Source organism: Ruditapes philippinarum, unplaced genomic scaffold (assembly GCF_026571515.1).
Source record: "Ruditapes philippinarum isolate M1 unplaced genomic scaffold, ASM2657151v2 ctg2412_1_1_1_1, whole genome shotgun sequence".
NCBI lineage: Eukaryota > Metazoa > Mollusca > Bivalvia > Venerida > Veneridae > Ruditapes > Ruditapes philippinarum.
In genome coordinates, this window is record NW_026854051.1 from 51,786 (window position 1) to 78,334 (window position 26,549).

The 26,549-nt window shown below is 33.0% G+C and overlaps 2 protein-coding genes across 2 annotated transcripts in view; both read left to right on the plus strand.

Moving 5' to 3' along the window:
- Window positions 1–16,967, plus strand: part of LOC132738818 (uncharacterized) — a 34,648-nt gene extending 17,681 nt beyond the window's left edge. Inside the window, exons 3-6 of the mRNA XM_060726421.1 lie at window positions 868–1,087; window positions 10,833–13,507; window positions 15,377–15,457; window positions 16,733–16,967. Coding sequence (XP_060582404.1) covers window positions 868–1,087; window positions 10,833–13,261 — 2,649 coding nt within the window. The 3' untranslated portion in view covers window positions 13,262–13,507; window positions 15,377–15,457; window positions 16,733–16,967. The remainder of the gene's footprint in view (window positions 1–867; window positions 1,088–10,832; window positions 13,508–15,376; window positions 15,458–16,732) is intronic.
- A 3,994-nt stretch (window positions 16,968–20,961) lies between these two features.
- LOC132738821 (putative uncharacterized protein DDB_G0291608) lies at window positions 20,962–21,336 on the plus strand. The gene has a single exon (XM_060726426.1). It carries the CDS (start codon window positions 20,962–20,964, stop codon window positions 21,334–21,336), a length of 375 nt encoding a protein of 124 aa, XP_060582409.1.
- The last annotated feature ends 5,213 nt before the right edge of the window (window positions 21,337–26,549 follow it).

Here is a 26,549-nt window from a genome sequence, read left to right on the forward strand (position 1 = left end):
AAACTAGGTCACAGGAGCTAAAAATAGAAAAACCTTGTTAACACTCTAGTGCTCACATTTTTGACTCAATTGTCATCAAACTTGATCAGGATCCTTGTTGAGGTAATTGGTCGAATGAGTTCGAACATAGGTCATCTCGGATGAAGAATTAGATAACACCGCCCTAATATGGAAAATCCTTGTTAACACTGTAGTGGTCACATTTTTGACTCAGTTGTCATCAAACTTGGTCAGGATGCTTGTCTAGGTAATTGCTCGGATAACTTTGAACATGGATCATCTCGAATGAAAAACTAGGTCACAAGAGCTAAAAATAGAAAAATCGTGTTAACACTGATGTGGCTACTGTTTTGATCCAAATATCCTGGAAATTTGTCTAATTTTTTTGTTGTTGATGTTTTCTAGGTCAGGCTCGAATATGGGTCACCTGGGGTTAAAAACTAGGTCACACTGCTCAAATATGGATAATCCTTGTTAATACTTTAGTGGGCACATTTTGACTCACCTGTCATAAAACTTGGTCAGAATTCTTGTCTAAGTAATTGTTCGGATGAGTTCGATGGGTCAGGTGAGCGATCTAGGGCCATCTTGGCCCTCTTGTTTACTTTGTTGATTATAATATAATTACTAAGGCATTTGGGGAATTATCTTATTTCATGCTTGGAACTTACATTTATGATATTTTTTAAAAAAAAAAATACCTTATCATTTTGCATTAGCTATTTCAAAAATTGAACTTTGTAACACTTATCTTATTCTTACTTTCGAAACACAAATTAAACGCGTACCGAACGTATTGTTATCAACATTTAATTTATAAAGAAATAAAACAATTGTGAAACTTATTGATAAAATAAAATGTTACAGGGTAAGGACCCAACTGATAAGAATGAGACGATATTGAGAAAAGTAAAATTCAAAGGTGCTAAAGGTTACACAGATTTTAAAGAGCGTCTAAGAAAGACCTGGCAGACTGACTTATTAGACCTTATAGTTTGTGCAGAAAATGGACAGGACACAAAAGAGATTGAAAGCCGGCTTGAGAAAACTGCAGTGTTATGTCCAGAGTATATCAAACGCAGAGGTGGTAAGTCAATTGTGTTACGATTGCGTGCGCACTGTGTTCAGAGGTGAACATTTGTGACTGCAAGCATGTCGGTTGTTCCATCATTGTCTGTTTGTTTGTTTGTTTCATTTTACGCCTTTTTCTAATCATTGTCTGTAAACAACATATCCACCTGACCCAAATTATCGATAAATATCAACTTTTACAGAAATGATTTAAAGTGCGCCTTCTACAATATTCCCCTTTGTTGGTTCTTGTTTGATACGTAAGTAGGCCATGTTTAGCTTAGGATAAAAGTCAGTGGTATTGCACAAGGAACTTCAAACATGTTATGCTATATTTAAGAAATGATATCAGTTTGAGCGGTATTTCAATACCGGTGCGTAGTATGGCAGAAAAGGTGAGATCACAAACGATATGTTTATGCCCCCGCCCTTCCGTCATTACATATAAGTAAATATGCACCACATGTTAAACGTATGTGACACACATGTTTTACATCTGGTAGAAACATACGGTTTCTACAAGAAAAGTACCCCATATGTTTTACATATGGTGCAAACACAGGTTTTTCATATGTGTTTTATATGGATACACATGAATAACATATGATTTTCATATGGTAGGAAACAGAGTTTCTCCAAGAAAAGGACACTGTATGTTACATTTATGGTACATATGTATATGTTTTTCAAATATTTTTTCACATGAATCATGTTTTTCGATTGTGCTCCAGAGTTTGGTTTGCTGGAACTTTAAAAACAGTATTCTCACGAGTGGCGTAGCCACGTGTGAGAATACTGTTTTTAAAGTTCACGAGATGAATTTAAAATTACATCTTACACAACAAACAAACAAATTTTCTTTTTATTTTATGCTTAAAAACAAGTTAAAATAAAATTTCCTTTATATTAACTTTAATATTGAAATCTGTTTTCCCCATTGATAGCCTCAAGAAAGTCGAATTTCTCATTAAATACAAGAAGTTTTGGGCTGAAAAAAAGTTCGACAATCAACGTTAAAAGGCGGTGATATTATTCATTTTATGGAAAAAAAATGAATGATCGTTTGTTTTTATAATAAAAACAAACAATTCTAGTAGGAGAAAAAGTCCAACCATCCATCCATATTTCTGTTACTTACTGCGAATTTATATTAGACTTGGCTTTGTTAAATGTAAGCGGTCGTCATTTTTAAAAGTTGCGCATTTCAAGGTAGGAAAATAATTCTGTTTGATTCAGAGGGATATCATTTGGATTTATTAGTCATACACCTTTTTAAAAGAAAGAAAACTTATTTGAGGATTGTAACAGACAATAAATTAGTATTGACAGATAACTTGAAACTTCATAGGTGGATAGATTTTACTGAGGAGGGATGCAGCACACAAGAATGATAACCTACCCTGCATTATTTTTCAGTTATTGCCCTTTGTTATTTTCAGCCATCAGTATTCACATAGGTTTCAAATCTGTAATCACTATAGCCATCAGTTTTCATTACCAAAAGACCTCTTAAAATGGAATTATTCTGCTCTACTACATATACATTCTTCCAATGAGCAAACACATTCGGCAGGGGATGGCCATGTTGACATGGCTCTTGTTAACCTCAGATTTGGCAGGGAGGTTGTCCTTGAGCTCTTAATGACCACTGTTGATTCTGACAAAGTGGTATGCGGGGGTATTCACAGTGGCAGTTCAAGCTTATGACTAAAAGGAGGATATAATAATATCTATAGCTTGTGGTGGCAGATTTGATGTAACGGTAGTTATAGTCTGTCTGCAAGTTGGATTTTACATTATCTATAGCTTGTATTGGCAGGTTTGATATAACGGTGGTTATAGCCTCTGACTGCAGGTTGGATATAATGATATTTATAGCTTGTGGTGGAAGGTTTAATATAACGGTAGTTATAGTCTATGTCTGCAAGTTGGATGTAACGTTATCTATATAGCGTGTAGTGGCAGGTTTGATATTACGGAAGTTATAGTTTATTTCTGCAAGTTGGATGTAACGTTATCTATAGCGTGTGGTGTCAGGTTTGATATAACGGTAGTTATAGTTTATTTCTGCATGTTGGATGTAACGTTATCTATATAGCTTGTAGTGGCAGGTTTGATATTATGGAAGTTATAGTTTATTTCTGCAAGTTGGATGTAACGTTATCTATAGCGTGTGGTGGCAGGTTTGATATAACGGTAGTTATAGTTTATTTCTGCAAGTTGGATGTAACGTTATCTATAGCTTGTAGTGGCAGGTTTGATATAACGGTAGTTACAGTTTATTTCTGCAAGTTTGATGTAACATTATCTATAGCGTGTGGTGGCAGGTTTGATATAACGGTAGTTACAGTTTATGTCTGCAAGTTGGATGTAACGGTATCTATAGCTTGTAGTGGCAGGTTTGATGTAACGGAAGTTATAGTTTATATCTGCAAGTTGGATGTAACGTTTTCTATAGCGTGTGTTGGCAGGTTTAATATAACGGAAGTTATAGTTTATATCTGCAAGTTGGATTTAACAGTATCTATATCTTGTGGTATAACGGTGTTTATATCTTGTGTCAGCAAGTTTTATATAACTGTATTTATGGTATCTGTCCGCAAGTTTGATATAACGGTTTCTCACTTACCAGATAGGAATCCGCAAATGTTACTAAAAATAGCGGTGCTCACATGGGCATTTATTACCCTTCCAGATTTTTTCCGCCTTTTTGATTGGATATTGATCACCCGAAAGAAATTGATATTACCGAGCCAGACGGGTAATATACACACTAAATTTCCCCGTTGGGTACCCCACGTTGTAAACAACATGCGCTGTGGCGATGCGCGTACGGTTTGATCATACACGATGTAAATTCCGATTTACAGGCACTTTTTAACTGTAAAATGATAAATTTTTACCAAAATAGAGCAATGATACATATTCTCATCTGTATTCAGTATTGAAAACAAATATGACCTTGTGAAGCTTGATATTGATATCAAAAAAGTGCGTTCAACAGACTACTCCTTTTCACTTGTTTACATTCGTTACGTTCGAAAGAATATACGTCATGTATTTATGTGACGTCATGTTGTAGTGAAGGGGTACCCCAAAGGGAAGCTTATTTCGACGTTTCATTTGAAGTAGCAATGATTTATTTTAAAATCATCTAAGCTCGACAGGGGAAGGGTAATAAAATTATAATTTTGGTTTTGGAGTGATATATGTGGATATATTACCTGCCAAGATAAAATATCACCCTCGCCTGACGGCTCGGGTGATATAAAATCTTGAGAGGTATTGCTCTTTTAGATATTTTAGTAAGCTATATATTAGTATATTAACAACACGTGTAACTTTTTACTCTGAGGCTCTACATAAAATTACTGAAGCTCAATCAGGTTTTCGTAGTGGATATTCGACCATTGATAATGGTTTTGTATTATATTCAATAGTGAGTAAATATTTAGGTATGAAAGGTAAAAAGGTTTATGTAGCCTTTATAGATTTCAAGAAGGCATTTGATTCTGTAAATAGATCAAAGCTTTATTATGCATTGTACCAACATGGTTTTAAAGGTAAATTACTTTTTGCTATACAGAGTATATATAAATCAGTAAAAGCATGTGTCAAAAGTAGTAATAATAATTTAACTGATTGCTTTGAATGCCCTCTAGGTTTAAGACAAGGATGTAAGCTCAGTCCAATTTTGTTTTGCTTATTTATTAATGATTTGGAGTCTTTTTTGAGACAAAATGCTACTCATGGTGTGCAGTTATCACCTGGAGGTATTGAAATTTTTCTTTAAATGTTTGCAGATGATGTAGGTTTGATTTCAGATACCATCGTAGGTTTACAAAATCAACTCAACGGTCTTCAAAAATATTGTTTAGAATGGAAACTTAATGTAAATGTTGAAAAAACGAAAATTGTTGTTTTTAAAAACGGAGGTCACCTATCTAAACGAGAAAAATGGTTTTATAAAGATAACCTTATTGAAACAGTAAATGCCTTTACCTATGTGGGTTTAAAGATCCTGTATGTTTTGTAATTGAGATTGCATACCACTCTTCATTGAATTATATATGTATGTAATTATGCAAATTTGTCAAGTTTCAAACATGGAAGAATATGTAAAATATGTATTGCAAATATTTGTACATATTTAAGGTAATCATTAAATTATATGCATTCATTTCTTATTGGAAAAATTGACTTAGAATTTATAGAAAACTAAATTCTAATTACCTCCCTTTATTTACATGAAATATTAAATTCGGTAATATCTTTATAAATAATGTTTTTTGAAACTTACAATATCGATAAATCTTTATTTGAGCATCATAATTTGTATATAAAACCATAAAAATAATGTGTTACAGGATCTTTAAATTTCACTAGTAAATTATCATTGTATAAAATGTCTGAAAATTTAGCTATAAAAGCAAAAAAAGTATTAGTTATCCTTTTAAAAAATATGTATAATCTTTTACCAATGTCAGGTAAATCTTATTTTAAAATTTTTGACTCAAAAATATGTCCTGTTTTGTTATATGGGTCAGAAATATGGGGACTTGAAGTTAGGGATTGTATAGAACGTGTTCAAATATATGCATGTAAGAGATTTATGAATATTTCTTTAAAGTCGTGTAATGCAGTTGTAATGGGAGATTGTGGAAGATACCCAATGTATATATATGCAACAAAAAGATGTATTAAATTTTGGATACGGATTTTATATATGGATGATGAGAGATATGTTAAAAAAAGTTATTTTATGCTTAAACGGTTAGATGAACTAGGTTATAAAAATTGGGTGACAACTCTACGATTAAATCTCTATAAGAATGGTTTTGGCTATATTTGGGAACAACAAAAGGTTGAAAATGCAAACTTATTCCTTACCCTTTATGTAAATAGATTAAAAGATCAATACATGCAAAATTGGAACAGTGAGTGTTTAGAAAACAGAAAGCTAGTATTCTATAGAAATTTTAAATGTAATATTAATTTTGAAAAATATCTGGACTGTATAGATATATTGAAATTTAGGAGTAGTCTTGCTGCTTTTAGGTCATCTTCTCATCAATTGAGGATAGAGAAAGGAAGACATATTGGTATTCCAAGGGAAATCCGTTTTTGTATACACTGTCGATATGAAATTGATTGCGAATTTCATTTTCTGTTAAAATGTCCTTTATATGATAATCTACGTCAACAATTTATACCAAATAAGTATTGGGAACATCCAAATAATCATAAATTTAACTTATTAATGTCATGCAAAAGTGTTAAGACAATACGAAACTTATCAATGTTTTTATATTATGCATTTAAACTGCGAAATGAATCTTTATCTTAAATACCCTGATGTCAGTTGCTAAATCTTATTACATAATTATATGTTTTGTGAAAATTGGCTAAAATGCTGCTCTGACAACATGTCATTGTTCTTTATACAACTCTATGTAAATCTGTATATTATGCGATGTTATATTATCCTAACTAGCTGCCATGTTCATTATGCTATTGTGTTTATATATATATATATATATATATATATATATATATATATATATATATATATATATATATATATATATATATATATATATATATATATATATATATTATGTATACATGTGTATGGGCCGGTGGCGTTAATGCAAATTTGAAATAAACTGTTATATCCACATATATCACTCAAAAACCAAAATAACATATAATGTCTCACTCCCCCTACACATATGCGATACTCACTCTTTTTTTGACAGAAATGAAACGTAAGAAAAGTATGACATTATCCACAGAATAGAAATAAATTCAAATATCTTTCACGCTTCAATGAGTCCAAAATTTTCCTATCGATCTAAAATTAACACACCTTAAAATAGCACACTAAAAAAAGCACACCTTAAAATTTCACAAAACTGATATTTTGTCACTTTTCCTAGAAAACATTCATGTTCTTTTGTAATGATAGCGTTGCTTCTTGATGGCGAATCTCATTTCAATTTTTACTTTAATTGAATATTTTGCCAAAATCACTGAAAAAAGTTAACGGTAAAAAGGTTTTTTGTTAACCATTGAAGTATGTACTGACTTCCTAAGCCTCTTTTAAAACAAGGTTGTAATGCGTATAAGAAGTAATTTCATTGATTTTAATATAAAGTTTCTTGTGTGTCCAGGTGAATGAGAAAAATAATGAATCATTGGGTTAGGTGGAGGATAGGGAAATCCCAACACTCGAGCAATCGGTTCCGTCGGGAATTCGCCAAAGCTCTTTCTCGAAAGAACCGATTACCCTCTGGTTGGAAATTTCCTATCCACTATCTAACCCAATGATATATTCTATTTTTCAATAGACTCTGTCAGCAAATGAGATACAATAGCCTGAATAGCTTTGAAATAAGGCAAGTTATTTGCAACCAACCCGTCGATATTTGACATAAGACAAGGGACTTAACTAGTACGATGAAATTGAATTAATATATTAATAAGTTATCTCGCTTTCTGCGACCAAAACACAGAGGCATTCTTGTGGCAAATGAAATTCATGATAATGTTGTTGTATAGATGACATTGTAAATTGTGCTGAAACAGCAATTGTATTTACATTTTAGTTCTATTTAAGATTTTTTAGTAATCTTGTAATATGGGTATGATTATAATGAGCAAAACCGAAATTTTGGTGTTCAGCTGCACCGTTTATCAACGCTCTACGACACGTCGCAGGCTAATATTTGTCACAGACCGGTACGGACCGTTTTGTTATTGTGTGTCGTAGCCTACGGCGTAGTAGAAAATGTCGAAGCTTTACGACACGCTAAGGGTAGGCGGACGATGTTTCTGTGACCTTTCGGAACTGCCTCGGCTATATTCGAAGACTGGCGGAAAGGGCCGAGTAGTTGCGATTGTTCTGTGACGTCAAGACTGTCGATCGCTGTTTACATGTATACATGCTCAGCACATTATTTTTATGAAATAACTTTTTTCAGAATAAAACACATAGTGCATGAAGTGAATAACTGAAATAATGACTGTCAGATTTGGAGCTAAAAGAAACATAAGAAAGAAGTCCCTTAAAATAAAATAGTGTGAGTTTTGACTCAGCCCAATTGCATATAATTTATCATTTAACAGAAATACGGAAATATGCGGGATTAATAATTCAATGATCAAAACAGCATACAGAAGTGCTCTATTTAAGGTATCATTAAAACGACTTTTGTGGTAGTAATTTGAATTGAAACAGCAGGGTGTTAAAGATAAAATTTCATTACCCCTGTGTTACATAAAATATACACAATTGGCATTGTACACTTGTAGGTGGATTTGCAAGGCGGTAAGTGTCAAACAGATTGACACGTGCACGTGGTCGGTTGTTTCTTCCGACAAGTTTACAAGATCATTCAACCGGGGAGTTTTAGAACAATGACATATAGTTAATTACGTAAAATTATGAAAATCGCAATTAAATAACTTTTACATATAGCAATCTAATCAATGTTTATTTATTTTGTAAAGACGAGCATTTATGTGTTACGAGGAACCAGAAAAAAATGTGTGTTATTTCACTACCCATCTTATAACTTAAGATTTGAAAAAAATATTTAAATATATTTATGTGACTTAAAAAGTTTTTGTTTGTCATCGCAGACCAATCAGATAAAGGATAAAATCAGGTAAACTGAAAACTAAAAATGCATTTTCACGTGTTCTGACTTTTTTCAGAGAGATAATTTACCTCAATTTCATATGTTATAAAATTTCTTTAGTTTTTTGTATGAACTATTTCAAATCAATTAATTGTAGTCTATATTTGCTAATAGATTTCCACTTTTTTACAACAATAATCTAAATGTCAGGTTCGCGATCGTAAGGCGGAATTCTCAAACAATCTTTATTTCTTGCATTTTATGGCAATCTTGGCCAAAAAGCTGAAAAGGCATCTTTTGTGCTTTTGTTAAAAGCTGTTTTATATAATTTTCTACTTTTTCCTTGAACTAACTCGGAATTGTCTATAAACTTCTACTACATTTCTATGTAGGGCGATGCATTTTTTGCCCTACGCAGATTGCGCATGCGCGAGAAAATACTACTTCCGATCGATTTTTCATAGCAACGGACCGCGTCGTGAAAAGGTCTATACAAATCATATTAAGTGACGATTTTTAAAAAATCTTAACTCCCTTTGTCCTGTAATTTGCAGAGGTAAAATAGCAGATAAATGAAAAACTCGATCTCCTCGCTTTCAAACATGCATAACAGGCTTGATAATTAATTAAATGGTTATTGTATGTGACTTTGTATCTTTCTCAAATGAAAGACAGTATCGAGTTTTTAAAGTTTACAACTTAGTTTTTTTCTCCCAATATATCAAGTATAAGTCTGCCGAAATTAAGTAAATTCATAGATATAAAAGTAAACAATGCATTATTAAGCTTATAGTTAAAGAAATCGAAAGCTGTTGACATAGGGTCGAGTATGTTTACAATTTGATTTTAACAAGGTTGTCAGACATTTTCAATCAAAATTTTACCGAAACTGACTTTTTGAATTCCTGTTCTTTATAAAAGATTACACCCTGTATTTTACATATAAAACCACGTGGTAGAAATACTTTTATAGTCTGATTTTATTGACCTGTCAGATATGAATACATTTTAAGATTAATTTAAATATTTGATCCAACTTTGGTTATATCTATGTAGTTAACGATAATTAATATGGAATATTTAAATAATGTTTTGAAAAGTCACAGTATATAAGTAGTTATCACATCCTGTTAAGTGATTGCCTGGTATACGATTGGTCAGTGGTCAGATGATAACTGTTGTCATAGTTTTTTTTCTTTATTTATTTCTGAAGTATTTTTAATAGAAATGACTAAATATTTGCAAAAATGTAAAACAAACCAGCTAGTAACCGCCTCCGTGGTCGATGGATTAGAGTCGATGACTTCTAATCGAGTTAACTCTCTGGCGTGGTTTCGATCCCCGGGAGATGCTTTGGTTGTTTAGCGCGGAGGAAGGTAGTCTAGTACTGGTGTAACTCTCCAGGAACGATGGTTAGGAAAATACCCGCCTATATGACTGAAATACTGTTGGAAAAAGGCGTAAAATGAAACAAACAAACAAACAAACAATCTCCCTATTGCGTTACAACGCTCAGTATAACTACATGTATTTCACAGAAACAAATAAATGTAAACACATATAATAAGGTGCTTTGCCGAAAATCTACAGTATATCTTTATATTGTGTGCTTTGATCTAATAAAATCAAACAAGGTGCGAATTAAGTCTGATTATGAATAATAGCCGAGGAATTCCGATAAGGCAAAATTAAAATGATGGAATTACTTCCTGTTTCGAGTAAAAATCTCCGCCCCCTTCGTGATAACGATTTGTTTTCATATTTTTAATGTAATGAACTATGGAAGAAATATGTTCTTCTTAAGCTTGTCCACACCCTCTCCCATTAATTCTTTGGAATGAAGAAAGAAAATGTTTATTTTCAAGCATACAATGTATTAATTATAACGATGGATTGTATATGAATTCATGCAATTATTTAAACAGGGTTTAGCTATAATTATGCATTGTTAAGTTAAACATACCATCTGAATATAGTGTTACATATCTACTTCTTATTCGCCGTATGCATTATTTTGTTAATAACCATGGAAAATTGAAGTTAGTAAACACCTCAGCAGTTTGTATATTATATAGAAAGATTGTCACTGATTAACACTTTTTTCTACTCTCTTTTCAGAACTTCAAGGCGACCTGATTAAATTCTACAGAAAAAGGTGTAGTTCAATACCTCTCTCACCGCTTCTTGAAGAAATAGAGACACCTCTAGCTGGGTTCTACGTGATGCCAGATATAGTCGCCGTAAAACAGAAATCCCTAACTTGTCATGAGGAGGAAAGAACACCGATCAAGTCTTTGAAAGACCTGTTTTCAACCGGAAGTGGAGATCAACAAGAAATTTATCTATCAGCTGATGCAGGTTTTGGAAAAACTGCTTTTTCAAAATATCTTGCAATCACGTGGTGTCAAGCTCATTGCCACGATGAAAACTATGCCTGTTTTAAAGACGACGAGTTAAAGACGTTATTTGACTTTAAGTTCTTGTTTTTGGTTTTATTAAGAGACTGTACATCTGTTTGTAACATTGACGATATGATCGAACAGCAAATTACCAAGAAAATTCCTTCCTCTGCAACACTATATGAAGTTTTACGTAGAGAAAAATGCTTGATTATATTGGACGGTCTTGACGAATGGACTCACCCTGTAAATAGTTGTGGCGAAGTATCAGAAAAAATCCCACATCGTTATGTACGTGATAATTGTGTTATCCTAACGACAACCCGACCGTGGAAGCTTGGAGTCGCAAATCTCAAAACAAGTCAAATAAACAAAAAAGTAGAATTGGTTCAATTAAGTGCAGATTCTACGCGGAAACTTGAAGAAAATGCTATAAGGAAAATGACAGGTGTCCATAACGATAGAGTATTGAAGAGTAAAAGACAGGACTTTAATAAAGTGATACGTGACCGTCGCCTAGAGCACATGCAAGAAATTCCACTCCTCCTTATGTATATAGTATGCCTATGGTGTAACAACATTCCCATAGGAGAGTCAAAACATGAAATTTACACCAATATCATTGAATTTCTATTATCGAGAACGTCAAAGAAACACCCGGAAGTTCAACCATCTCGTGAATCGTCTGCCTGTGAAATTCCAGATTACTTCAAAAGTCATGAATTTTGTAAAAAGTTTTACAGCCTTATAACATCATTAGCAGAACTAGCTTACCAAACATTATTTAACAAAAACAGAGAAAACACGCTTGTATTTGATAGAACGGTTGCTGAAAAATATCTGAAAGCAGACCACATGAAATTAAGTCTTCTCTCAGGAATATTGTCAGAAAGTAGAAGTAAAACTTTAATCAAAGAAATTATCAGAGTATCGTTTTCCCACAAAACAGTGCAAGAATACTTTGCCGCCATATTTATAGGTTCTCAAAGTGACGCTCAGAAAACTATTGTAGAAAAATGCAGAAATATTCAAGACATTCTGGACATGTCAAAAATTTGTGAATTTATAAGTAAAATGAATGCTGACCTGATATGTGCAATTTCAAATGATTTTATGTCTGTGATAAATGAAGACGAGAAAACACGCGACTTTAGAACTAGGACAGATGACGAGTACTTAAAGTACATTACTCCATTGTATAACATACAGGAAATGTTCATGTCGTGTTTACAAGAAATGCCTATAAGTAAAAATATTCAATTATGTTTACAAGATTTCTTCATTGTCAGGAGCACCGTGCACAGTGGGCAGTTACAACATTGTTTGTTAAAACAAAATAAAACCAACATAAAATCACTTTATATAGACATCAGCTTGACTTCCAGCAGTTTATGTGAAATTATAGATTTATTCTTTCTCAAACATCTCAGACATATACAGAAGCTTCTCTATGGTGGTAACAGGAAAAAGGAAGCTGAGATCAATCTGATATTGTTTCCCAGTTTACAGTCCTTAACTTTGAGGTCGGGTACATGGACAAATGATGAAGAAATTCGGAGTGAAAACATGGCGCGATGTCAAAACTTACAATATTTATATATTGACAACTTCACATTATCTCACAAAATACTGGAAAAATTTCTCAATTTTATCTCCGGTCAAAAATCAATGAAAGAGTTGACATTGAATTGGTTAAACTGTAAAGAACATGGCCGCCGTGATTGTAAGAGATTGAACTTGGACTTGTCTCAACAATCAACTCTATCAAAGTTAGACTTGCAGCAATTACCTGGGAGGCTTCAATTAAATATATCAACACCGTCATTAGATGATGTTTGGTTGGATGACATCAGTCTAGATGAAACTTCATTGTTACTGTCACGTGACATGTTGAATATTGAACGTGTGGAGTTGTGTGGTATAGAAATGTCTGCAGTAAGTTTACAGAACTTTTTCACCGTGCTGGAAAATCTGCCGCAGTCAGTTACAGTAAAGATGAGACGCATTAAACCGGAAACAGAATATGACCGTGTTAGAGAAAATATTCGGAGTTCACAAATTTGTCATGTGATACACGACGGGGAGCTGTTAAAGTTCAAAACAATAAAACCAAGCAAAGAATACTGTAGACAAAAAAAAGCATTGTGAAATAAATTGAAGAAATTAATTCAATTATTTTAAATAATTAAAACAATTTTAATATGGACACTTAGAAACAAAATGGCGACTCTTCAATCTTTAATAAGGACATACATGTACTTCCGTTTTCAATTAATAAATTAAGTGACAATTGTTTATAAATAAAAACATTTAATTAATAGAAATAATTTAAGGAAGTTTTTACGGAATTTAATGGATATAAAAGTTGGATTAGGATATGGAAATATTTAACAGGTAAGTGATTTTATATTGAATATTTATTATTATTATTATTTTTTATATACATGCATATAAAAGAACTGAAATATATTATTAACAGTGAACAATACTCTTATTAACTTTTTCTTGAAAATATATTTGATATAAATAAATTAACTTTTTAATTAATATTTACCATGAATTTTTATTCCCGAAATAGATTTTTTTTTAATCAAAATAAAATATTTTTTAAACATAGTGCATGTAATTGTATACATAGGTGAACACAGTTTATTAATTAACCGTCTATTATCTCCTATACATTTTATTAATTTCAAAAATATTTAAAGATTGTTTTTCTTTTCTTATTTTCAGAAATATTCTCGTTAGATTTTTATTTTTTGTAACAATTTAATTGCCAGACTCTTTAAATTATTAATTACTTTTAAAAGTGTCTCCTTTAATAACATTAAATGCTGACCTGTCAACCAGTTTCCTTTAAACCATATAGTAGCCCTAGGGTCTAAACTGACTCAGTCTGGTGGTTGGATGGGGGAGCATAATTTTCTTCTTATAATTAAAAAAGTTATCTTTTCTAAATCAATCAATACTGTCTAGTTTACCTGTACCAAGTATGTTTAATTTAAAGTCCTTGGGTCAATGTTTGCCCAACGGAGGAGGGGGTGGGGGGTGTCTTAGATTTTCCTTAAATGTATATGGGTAACATTTTAGATAGTCTTCCCTTATACAATGAAGGTTTAATCTTAGATATTTGTCAAGACACATACTTTAGTGGAAATCAATCAAGTTTGTTAAATTATAGCTGTTGGATTAAATGGGGGGTCATGGATTTTGATTAACATATAAAACTTTAAAAAAATCATTTCAATTCACGAGGGCCTAAAGCTGAGGTGTTTTGCATGTGTTCCTCAAACAAGTTTATACAAATTATAGCTGGGGGTCAAAATTTCCCTGGTTTGCCGGGGGTGTAGATTGTCTTTATATGTATGTAGTAAACCAAATAGATATCTAATTCTCTAAAATCATAAAGGCTAAAGCTCCGATATTTTGCATGAAATATTGTTTTGTGGACCACTATTAGGTTTGTTCAAATTGTAGTCCGGAGGTCTCAATTGAACAGCCCCTGGGGTCTTAGATTTTTTTACATACGCGTATACATTTTTATAGTTAAGATTAAACTAATCAACTATAAAAACATCGAGATTAAAGCTTATGAACTATTGGCATGAACTATTGTCTTGTAAATTCTAGCAAGTTCAAATTATAGAATCAGGGTCTATATTGGCCCCACCCAAAAAATCATGGATTTTCCTTAAATGTTTATCAACCATTCCAAACGACCATTGTTATTTTAATACTTAGCAACCCTTAATTTCTATAGCAACTTATGACATAGATAATAACCATTAATTACTTTCCATAGCAACCACTGTTTTCAAAAGCAAACGTTAACTTTCCATTGCAACAAGTGAATGTCTTTCATAGCAACCATTGAACTTTCATAGCAACCATTGATTTCTATAACAAATTTTGACTTTACTTAGCAACCAGTGATTTCCATAGCAAAAAAAAGAGAAAAAGCCGAGCGATACAGGTCCGGCCTTGCGGTGACTTTTATCTTAAATGTTCAATATTTCAGATGCAAATATGAACTGCGTGAAAATTATCAGATTAAGATTAGAATCAATATCTGCTTTTCATTCATAACTTGTAAAATTAATTTCTCCATGACAGTTTTAGCCTTTATAATCAGGTGAGCGACATAAGGGTCATCATGACTCTCTTGTTCACAAACATTTGACTACATTAGAATAAAACAGTGTTCTGCAAAATTTCCCCATTAATAAGATCTGCGTTTATCTTGTGTCTTATTTCTCACTTCAGCGGACTTGGATCAAAATTTTTGAGATGCAGAATTAGGATTTATATAGTAATAGATTATTTCAAGCAACAAAAATACCACAGGTAAGCCTTAAATTATCTTTATGATTGACAAATCAATTAAATCCAATTAAGATAGTAAAATAAAATATAGAAGCCAGCTTTCATGCAAAAGACAATTGCTTCATTCAACCAGTTTATAAATGGACGATTTATAGGGAAATTGTTGAAAAAAATTGAAATATTACGCCACGTTTTGTAAGCCAAGTTTCAAAACTATCTGAGTCTAATACCTCTTAAGCAAAGTTTGGTACTATTTATCTTACGAAAGGTCCGTGGTTTACTCGGATATCAGCTTAGGCCAAATAGTTAAATTCACTTAGCTGACAGCAGGCCCGATGTTCTACTCAAATGTCACCTATTAAGCTCAGATGGCTTACAGTAGGACTGAGGTTTATACTGTGATGTCATCGCATGTGGTTCTACTAAGATGTCAGCTGGTGGCTAAATAATTAAATTCGGTTCGCTCACGGAAGGTTTGTGGTTCTACTCGGATACCAGTTTATATTCAGCTTGCTTGGGGAAGGTGTATTAGTCAATTCAGTTCCTTCACGGAAAGCCCGAGGTTCCCCTCTGAAATTGTCAGCTCATGCCTATATTATTCCATTAAGTTGGCTGACTCTACTCGGATATCAGCTCGTGCCTAAATAATTCAATTCAGTTTGCTTATATTCTACTTGTATACTAGCTTATATGCTTAAATAATTCTTTTCAGCTGGCCGGCGAAAGATGTATTATTTAATTCAATTTGCTAACGGAAGGTCTCTGGTTCTACTCGTATGTCAGGTCGGGGACTTATAGTCATCCATGTAAAGTGAAATTTAAATATATCATATTCAAATTTCTATCACTTCATGGCAACTATTTTTACAAAAGAGGATGTAAACATAATCACTTATACTTTATGTAATTTTTTCAATGAAGGTGACATGACTAAAGGCCCTTTAGGTTTGGTATATTTATCATGCTATATAATTTAATTTAAGAAAATATGTTTACACATGTCACTATAATAAATATCTTACTTTACTTTTATTTACTTTAGTTAACTTTACTTTGCTTCACCGTTCTTGACCAATTTAATTTTGTAAATGCTTACAAATAAACACAAGCCTATACATAATCTTAATCACCTAATTAATACAAAAATTATGTTGATTTACTCTGGCTGCTGAATCAGTTGACATCCAGGATTTTCTACCTGAAATTTCATAAAACACATATATTATTGCATGTATAATATATCTACACTGTTACACAATAGTATCATTTATTCCGTTTATCTTTTATTTTCTTCAGAAAATCAGCTTCAGTATTATCTACAGTTACAATCTTGATGAAAATGCTTCTACGAGAGTTCAATATAAAGACTAAACAACATATCTGAAAGAAAATTGTGAAAAAACAGTGCATCATGTATACCTTGTTCAAGCTTCTAGTGCCTGGCTGAAACGAAAACGGACCAGCAACTTTTGGCAAACCTGTTTTCTTCAAGAAGAACTTAAATCTAAACAAAAATTTCTAACCAAGGTCAGTAGAGCAAAAGGGGGGGGGGGGGAGGAGAAAAAAACCTCCTCCGTTGAGCAAAAAACCTCCTCCGTTGAGCAAAAAAACTCCTCCTTTGAGCGATAAAAACCCTCCTGCATGAAGCAAAAACCCTCCCTGTGTGGAGCAAATATTACTACGTTATGATACAATGACTATCGTGCGTGCGTGCGTATGTGTTCACGCAAAATGAAAGAGACTCGTTGCGTTTGGTTTGTACCAATCGCTTGATAGTTTCCATTCGGTTTTTTTCCATTTGCCGCTTTAAATATAGAGAATAATAGGTTGGTGCCGTGGATGGAGAAAGTTTATCTGGCGAGGCGGAGGAATTTATTGGGTGAACCAGATAAACTTTCTCCATCCACGGCACCAAACTATTATTCTATTTATCCTGTCACCGTTTTTTTTTAAGAATTTTATTAGGCAAACTACCTTAAATCACAATATAGGAAATGTTTCTATATAAACAAAAAAGGTCCGAAGCGTGCATTATTCTACAACAATGCATTCGCCGTTCTTATTATCTCCCTGTGTATTTTCACATTGAGGGTGCCATTTTGTTTGAAAAATGTGATAAATAAAAACATTTTTTTGTCGAATTTTGTTGTGAAAACTATCTAGAATGAAAGAAAATGGTCTAACTAAGAAAATGAATTCGAACACCAATATCTTTTATTCAGTCGTTAACGCTGTACAGACGTTTAAAGTATTGTTTACGTGACGTCACAATGTAGCGCCAAACAGCACGTGCAAAACAATCAAATCAAGTACGCTACTCTAATGTCGCAAACGAGTTAATTTTTATTTCGCTTGAAAAATTATAGAGTGAAATAAAATAAACAAACAAAGTTTTATCAACGTTTCCAAAATTCGTTATTCTACACACAGAGGATTTAACGACAGTTTTTATATTTTTTTCTTGAAAAGTAGTCCGGCAAACATGCATACCACGTGATCAAGTGCCGTAGATCAGTAAAAATATACGGCACCTTGTTATCGGGCCGAAATTGATACAAGTGACAGGATAAAGACACTTTTCAATCTAGGTCGTTCGTTCAGTCGGATATAAATGCGATCTTGCTTGCAAGTTGCTTCTATAAGATTACATCAGTGTGAAAATACAACATCATCAAAATGGATAGTGAAAAGGAATGGCACCAAGATTCCTGAAAGTCTGCGAGTGCCTCATAGTCAGTCGCAGACAAATAAAACGGATTCTAAAGAGTCCCTTGAAATCAAAAATATCATTATCTGCATTGTCACCAAAAATTCCTGAAAGTCTGCGAGTACCTCAGAAACTGTCGCAGACCACTGAAATGGGTTCTAAAGAGTCCATAGAAAGCAAAAATATCATTATCTACATTGACACCAAAATTTCTGAAAGTCCGCGAGTACCTCAGAAACTGTCGCAGACCACTGAAATGGATTCTAAAGAGTCCCTAGAAAGCAAAAATATCATTATCTGCATTGACACAAAAAAATCCTGAAAGTCTGCGAGTACCTCAGAAACTGTCGCAGACCAGTAAAATGGACTTTAGAAGGTCCCTAGCAGTCAAAACCGTCATTATCTGCATTGGCACAAAAAAAAATCTGAAAGTCTGCGACAGTGGCAGAATCAGTCGCAGACCTATTATTTTGACTCTGGAGAGTCCCTAGATGTAAAAAATGTCATAACTGCATTGGCACCAAAATACCTGAAAGTCTACGAGTGCCTCAGAATCAGTCGCAGACCAATTATTTTGGCTCTGGAGAGTCCATAGAAGTCAAAAATGTCATCATCTGCATTGTCACTAAAATTTTCTGCATTGTCACTAAAAATTCCTGAAAGTCTGCAACAGTGCCAGAATCAGTCGCAGACCAATTATTATGACTCTGGAGAGTACCTAGAAGTCAAAAATGTCATTATCTGCATTGGCACCAAAAAACTCCTGAAAGACTGCAATAGTGCCAGAATCAGTCGCAGACCAATTATTTTGACTCTGGAGAGTCCCTTAAAGTCAAAAATGTCATTATATCCTAAGGCACAAAAATGTACATATGTATATGTGTATAAATGAGGAGGAAATCGCATAGCTGCACTAACTTCTGGAAGTCCAGGCGAGTTTCTGCAAATGTCGCAGACTGTGGGGTTCGTACGTATTTTGCTGTATGAAGGAAAGAACCTACATAGTATATAAAACTGTCGTTAAATAGGAAATGTGTCATTGAGTTAAAAATGTTTTACACCCAACATAGAAACAGTACTGCAGTATTACGTAAATTTATTTTAAGTATATTTACACAACATAATGAAAGCACAATACAATCAGTCTTACAAAAAGATGCATCATTGAAAACCTCTAGCTTTAACACAAGGGCTGAAGTGTGAAAGGTAATTTGTCCATTTTACAATGTATTGTTTATTTGGTTCTTTTTTTCACATGCAACAACACTATCCGTTTCAGGTTTTACACAATCATTCGGAGTCTTCCTGTTGTTCCATAGCATCCTGTCCTTCTAGCTCTGGAATTTCGTTACTATTTAGAACCTTGTCAAATAAAAACTGCCTTTTGAGTATACCGTATTTCAAAGCTTCCTCCATTGTCTTACCAATCTGTATCAATCAACCTATTCACTGTCATTTAATAGATTTATAAATAGGATCTTTTTCATTGCTTCAAATAACACCACTTTACTATCAAAACTGTTTATTAGTGCTTTCCTGTAGTGCTTTTCATATTCCTGAAAGCCCTTTCCTTGGCTTCACTCAGACTGATGTCGGTATCATCCTTCATAAGCTCATTTACCATGGAGTCATACTGCGACTGGCACTTTTGAAACGCTTCATCTCCAATGTTGTCCCAAGGATCGGTCAGCAATGACAGATGCGTCATCTTCATTCTCGCTATGACTAGACTCATTGTCTTCTATGGGTGCAAAAATATCCTCTTTCACTGATACGTCTGACATCGCGTCCTCTTCTGAGTGGATGTTTGACATCATGTTTTCATTCGGGTCTTGTTCTGAATGCGCTGTTTTTTATGACGTAACATATTATCCTTTCTCACAAAATATTTCCAAACAAATACCGCACTGAAACATCGTCCTCACTCCTCAAAGTTTTTAAACAAGAATGAGGAGGAGTGAGTGAAGTCTTCAATTAAATACTTGTCCTAAAGATGCGATGTCGATTTTACCCGTGTTCTCTTTATGCTTTCTTTCGCTAGATGGCGGATCCTGTCTATGCTTTTTATTCTTTCTGCTTTTGTCACCAACTTTTGAATTCTGACGTTTGCGTTTTTCACTGGTAGGTTTTATTTCTTTCTGACCTATAATTGACAAATCTTTAGGTTAAGCTTGACGTCTGAGCATACTTTTAGCTATAGCGGTCATCTGTTCTGCTAGAAGTACCATTCGTATGTACATTTCAGATCGCGATGTTTTACTGTTTGGTCGTCCAGTCATTTTACTTGTCATCGCCACGTTTTCAAATATGTCCCCCTTTCAAAAGTCTACTATTTTTTCTTTTGTTGCTCCTCGCTGCGTATGAAATATATTCATTTTTACGAATGAGCGTTCATACTCTTCAAGAACCAAACGATGACTAAACTGAATAAGGTATGTCAGTCTCACTTTAGATAACATTTTCTACATTTGAAAGTCAGTAATTTTCTGGTTGGTTAGGTATTATATCAAACACTTTGCACTCTAAGCGTCTACTCTGCCAGTATTCACTCCTCACCATCCTCATGCCACTCCTTACATCCCTCATCTTTACTCCTCACCTTTCCCATGTTACTCTTTACCACCCTCATGCCACTCCTCACCTCCCTCATGTTACTCCTCACTTCCCTCATCTTTACTCCTCACCTTCCCCATGTTACTCCTAACCACCCTCATGCCACTCCACACCTCCCTAATGTTACTCCTCACATCCCTCATCTTTACTCCTCACCTCCTCCATGTTAATCCTCACCACCCTCATGCCACTCCTCCCCATCCCCATGTTACTCGTCACCACCCTCATGCCACTCCTCACCTCCGACAGGTTACTCCTCACCACCCTCATGCCACTTCTCACCTCCGACAGGTTACTCCTCACCACCCTCATGCCACTCTTCACCTCCCGATGTTACTCCTCAACACCCTCATGCCACTCCTCATCTCCCCATGTTTCTCCTCACCACCCTCATGCCACTCCTCATCTCCCCCATGTTTCTCCTCACCAACCTCATGCCACTCCTCACCTCCCCCATGTTAATCCTCACCACCCTCATGCCACTCCTCACCTCCTCCATGTTACTCCTCACCACTCCTCATGCCACTCCTCTCATCCCCCATGTTACTCTCTTGACTATACACAAGGTGATGAGGAGTAAAGATGAGGGAATTTTTATATGTTATTTTCTGTTACTTTCTTGCTCAGTTGATTTACTTTGTTGTTTAACTTTGTCTAGATAATCTACATGTGCTGATAACCTAATTGGTGATAAATATATTTTGCCAATGTTAATTGATATTAAGATATTACCTTAAAGGAAAACAATTTCAGATTAAATTTCAGTCAAACGTTCAATCTTCACCACTGGTTGCATTACCTGCAAACATAATAAATACCGATATCTTAATACTTAATAAAATTCATAAACATTTTTTTTTTAATTTTACTGTTTTAAATTTTATACTATCTCTCAAATTTTGATATAGTATAGAACATACTTTAAGTAAAAAAGTGCAGTTTAGATTGATTACCGTATATTAAAAATAGAAATGTTTCAATGGTTGTTGATTGAAATTCACCCTAGACATTCATTTGTAGAAAAGTCTGCAATAGTGGTTCTGCTATAATTTTATAGCTTCTTATTTGGTTTGAGTTGAGGATTCAAACCGTACTGCTGACCAGTAAAATGATTGTTTAATCTGAATAATGATAATTGATCATTCCCATGAATCATGTGATATAAATATTAATCTATTGAAGGAAATACCTACTTCTTTTCAAAATTAGTCGTCAGATCCAATAAAGTAGCCACTTTGTCTAGCAGGATGCCCTGCTTATGCAAAAGATAGTTGCGCTGCAGAGAGAAAATATCAGAGTATTTAGAGAGAATAAAGCTATTCTAATAGTTGAAACGAAAATTCGATGGTTAACTTAATAACTCCAAGTTTGAAGTAATTTTTTTAGTAGTGACAGAGACATTTCAATATGCCAAAGTTTTTATCACAAGTTATGCACACAGACGACATAATCATATTAACTTTTCGTTGAAAACAGCATTGCCGATATGTAGCGAAGATAGATAATAAAGACCTTTACACTTCTATCACATAGGTAAATATTGAAGTGAATATTAAGTTACCTGATTGCGGTTTTCCTCCAATATATATATCAGTTCTTGGGTTGTTTTTGTTCCAATTGTTGTTTACACAAAAACAGCTCGTTCCTTGTGGCCATTAGTTGAATTTCGAGAGTTCGCATCTGAATGAAGAAATAAGAAATCATTATCTAATTATTTCAGTATAAACACGGATGTTTCTGATAAATTTGAAATCTAGAATCAACTTTTAAAGTGATAATTTAACAGCTAACATTTATCAGAGAGTTAATAGTATGTAAAATAAATTACATAACAAACCTGCTGTCGTAATTGTTGGTTTCTTTCGCTAAATTCCCAATTCTCTATTTGGAGCGCATGGTTTGTCCTCTCCAATGATTTTTGTTATTTTTTTCTTCCATAGTAATGTTAATCAATTGATTAACAGCCATTTTTTTTATTTTAGAAATTCCGTACCACTGAACCAAACATGGAAATTAACTTTTAACGCCTTAAGTAGCGTTTAAAAACAACAACATTTCCTTCTACATTCAAAATATTTCCTTTTTTCACTTAGTGCTTTCATTTAAGTTTCCGCAAAAATGTTTCCTCATCAAAAAGTTTCCTCAAAATGTTTCCTAACTCTCGTAGCGTCCTCATTTTGGCTCTACTGGTAAACGCCTAGCACCCCTAGTTTTTTTGCGTGAACACATACGCACGCACGCACGCACGATAGTCATTGTATCAAAACGTAGTAATATTAAGGTTCTTTGCTCGACGGAGGAGGTTTTTTGCTCACGGAGGAGGGTTTTTTTCTCCCCCTCCCCTTTGCTCTACTAAGGTCGCTGTCAAATATTTAAGAGTTCCTTCAGAAATTCTTGTTTGTGAACTACTTTTATACTTTTAGAAACAAAATGAAACTTGTAAAAAAATGCTTGTTATTAAAGTGGATTGGCCTACAGTGGGCACAACTATTGATAAGAACATATTAGATGTGTCTTTTGGGTATTCTTATAAAATTTTACTGAAAACAAGAATGTTGATAGAGTTCTAAAGACATTTAGGTTGAACACAATGAATATATATGGTGAGTTATAATATTTTGTTCTAAAACACTTATTATTACATGCTATATACATGTACTTATATGTCATATCTAACACTTACCAACAACACCCATATACAATTCTTTGGTGGTTTACATTAACATATCATACTAAATACTTTCAACATTTATTTTTGGCACTTATAAATCTTACATTATAGACCAATTCACTTTAAAGATAATAACAATAATGATTGAAGCACCATGCCTCCAGATTCATGCTGATTTTCATTAACATTTTGAAAATGTATTTAAAACTATGATATTGTGAAGTGAAGAAATGAAATAATTTATACATTGCAAATGACACTTAACATCCACGTTAATAACAGAAATGAGGACTAAATATGCAATAAATAGGTCTTAAATTCTACGTTAGTTACGCAGTAGAAATATGTACCGTAGTAAGTACTGCAAAATCCGTCATAACATGGAACATTATTACTTGAATCCTGAATATTTTTATTTTCTAAAAGTCTTAGTACATTTTTCTCAAGTTTGATTTTCTTGAACCATTTTTGTTCATCTGGAGAAATGTAGCTGTAAAATTGTTTTTCTTTTATTTATTTAGATATACATATAACATTATGTTCTGCAATGTTAGAGTGAAATAGTTTAGCATATATTGCATGATGACTAATTGTAAAGAAAGCAAATAATATTTGAATTCTGTACAATAGTTTAAAGGGAGATACATTTAAAATTTTCATTTATTATTCTGTAATTGCCCTAAAAAAAATACACTAGGTAGTCACAGGAACAAATCTTTTCTCATTATAAAGTATTAAATGATGGTTTTCTAACCTGACCCACCTGGGTCAGGTATGAGCGTTAAGATTTCACATTAATTGTCACAGTGAACGTTGGCAACTTTAAAGAACATATCAAATAAATTACTTAGACTTGTTTCAATCATAAAATATCCACAATATCTGTTGTTGTAACTTCCAGGGTTTGTACATGTCACAAAACTTGTTTTAAAACTACTCTGGGATTCTGTCGGCTTCTAAATTTCTTTCAACGTATAAAGATATATTTACGCTTCAAACCCGAAATATGTAGAATTAAATGCAGAAAATCATGCTAGGATTTAAAAAAAATGCCACTTTAGCGTGATTTGAGTTCATAAGATCATTTTGATATTTTTGTCATTAATTTGTAGGACCCTTTAATTTTGATAAATGCATAAAATTATATGACAAATAGGAAATTTAAAATATTGCTGAACAGCTATAAACGAATGAGAATAAAGAGAAATAGTGTGTAATTGTTGCATTTTGTTATTGGTTATATCTTAAATAAGATAAAATTTATCATTAATGATAAAAATTTAACAAGTTTTATGACCTAGATAAAACGGCGGTAGTGTAAATATAGATTTCTAACCGAAGCTTTCTTCATTAAGTTTACTTATGTCCATACTTTAAAGAAAATACAAACCCTTATTGGTTGTGTCATATGTGTTTATCAATTTTAAGTTGATCTGTATATTTGTACATAATATATTAATGTATTGAATATCCATGCTCTAGTCAAATTTAATGTTGTTTTATTTTCCGCTCATGTATATGCAGATGTGTATAGTTATCTATAAGGTCTTACCATTTTTTGTGTTTGAGTAACTGTGTATCTGATTGTCAAACAAGTATGTTTATTTGCATGTACATAGTTTATATTCAGTGATCAGAAAATGACATGTATATAACTTACCTATGTATATGTAATAAAGAAAGTTACATACATTCATACATTCATGTAACACAATAAGGATACATCCAGAAGGATGGGATATTATCATGCTACTTTGACGTGAAAAATGGCGAATTAGGGTCATCAAGAGATGTGTTTTTTGTATATGTATATAGTTTTCTTAGTATGGTTTTGTATAATATACAAAGATAAGTATTTTTGTATTTTGTGTACGTATTCAATATAGCACCTGTTCTCTAAAACCACAATCATATCAGTAATTATACACTCATACAACAAAGTTGTAAAGAAAGTAATTATTTAAGAATCACCTTAGTTTTCCTTTGGCCTTTTCATATTTAGTTTTGTCCCCCAGGTTTATTTTTGAAGTGTGGAAGTTAAGAACTTGAAAATTCATAGATAAATAAATCTCATTGAACTTTAAAAAACCATACCCGCTTATAATACATTTTAGACTTAAAGCCCTTTAAAGTTTGCAATGCTTAATTGTTGTTTCGAACCATTGAGGTAAATTGCTGTTTTGTGCACATTTTTAGCGTTATTGTCCATCAGGCATTGTAAATTTACATATTTTATTTATTGCCGGGACACAACTCGTACACATTTCAATGCATCTACATGAAACGTTTTTGGTAGAAATATCTTATTGAGGTATATGCCGTATGTAAATTTTGTAGTTATTTACCTTTTAAAAAGTTTATACTAAATTTGTGTGTAGAGCATACATTAAAAGGCACATTATGCCTCAGAGATCTGTTTTTATTAAATTCTTTAGAAATATCAAACATGTGTTTAATAATGTTTTTACAATAGTACAGTCCCTGAGGACCTTTTGTGTGCAAAAAAGGTCCATGGATAAATATTATACCAATGTAAAGCTAAATGTTTGAAGTTCACAAAAATTTTGGGTAGACATGTCAAATCATGGTACGTTTTGAGAAATCCAAGATGGCCGCCAAGATGGCCGCCAAATTATTGAAAAATGGCTAATATGTATTTTATCTGATAAAATTAGTTTTCTTTTGTATTTATTTTAAAAATGATATAAGAACTTCACATCCTGTTGGAACAATATGAAAATGGAGGCATTTCCATTATTTTTTCATATTCTCTAAATTTCATAGATAAATTTGCTAAAAAATGCATAAAAAAATTATCAAAAATTGATATGGGGCTGACATTTTTTCCTACCAGCTAAGGCATAGCGGTGTAAATGAATATTTTTACCATATACTACAAAGACTTGAACAATATCATACTAATATCACCCTTATTTTTATCTTCATTGTAAAAGAATGTGGATTCTGATATTCTTAAAGTGGGTGGGGTAACGAAAATTAAATCTCAGTATATTTTGATAACTGGTTTGTTATGAAAATTAAAACTATGAATAGTCAACATGTATTGCACTTTGGCATGTACCTTGAGTTATAAATAATTAAGAAACTTAGACTGATATTTT

Bases quoted from the DNA above. Each gene is read 5' to 3' on its own strand.
- LOC132738821 (XM_060726426.1), top strand. From the start codon at position 20,962: ATGTTACTCGTCACCACCCTCATGCCACTCCTCACCTCCGACAGGTTA.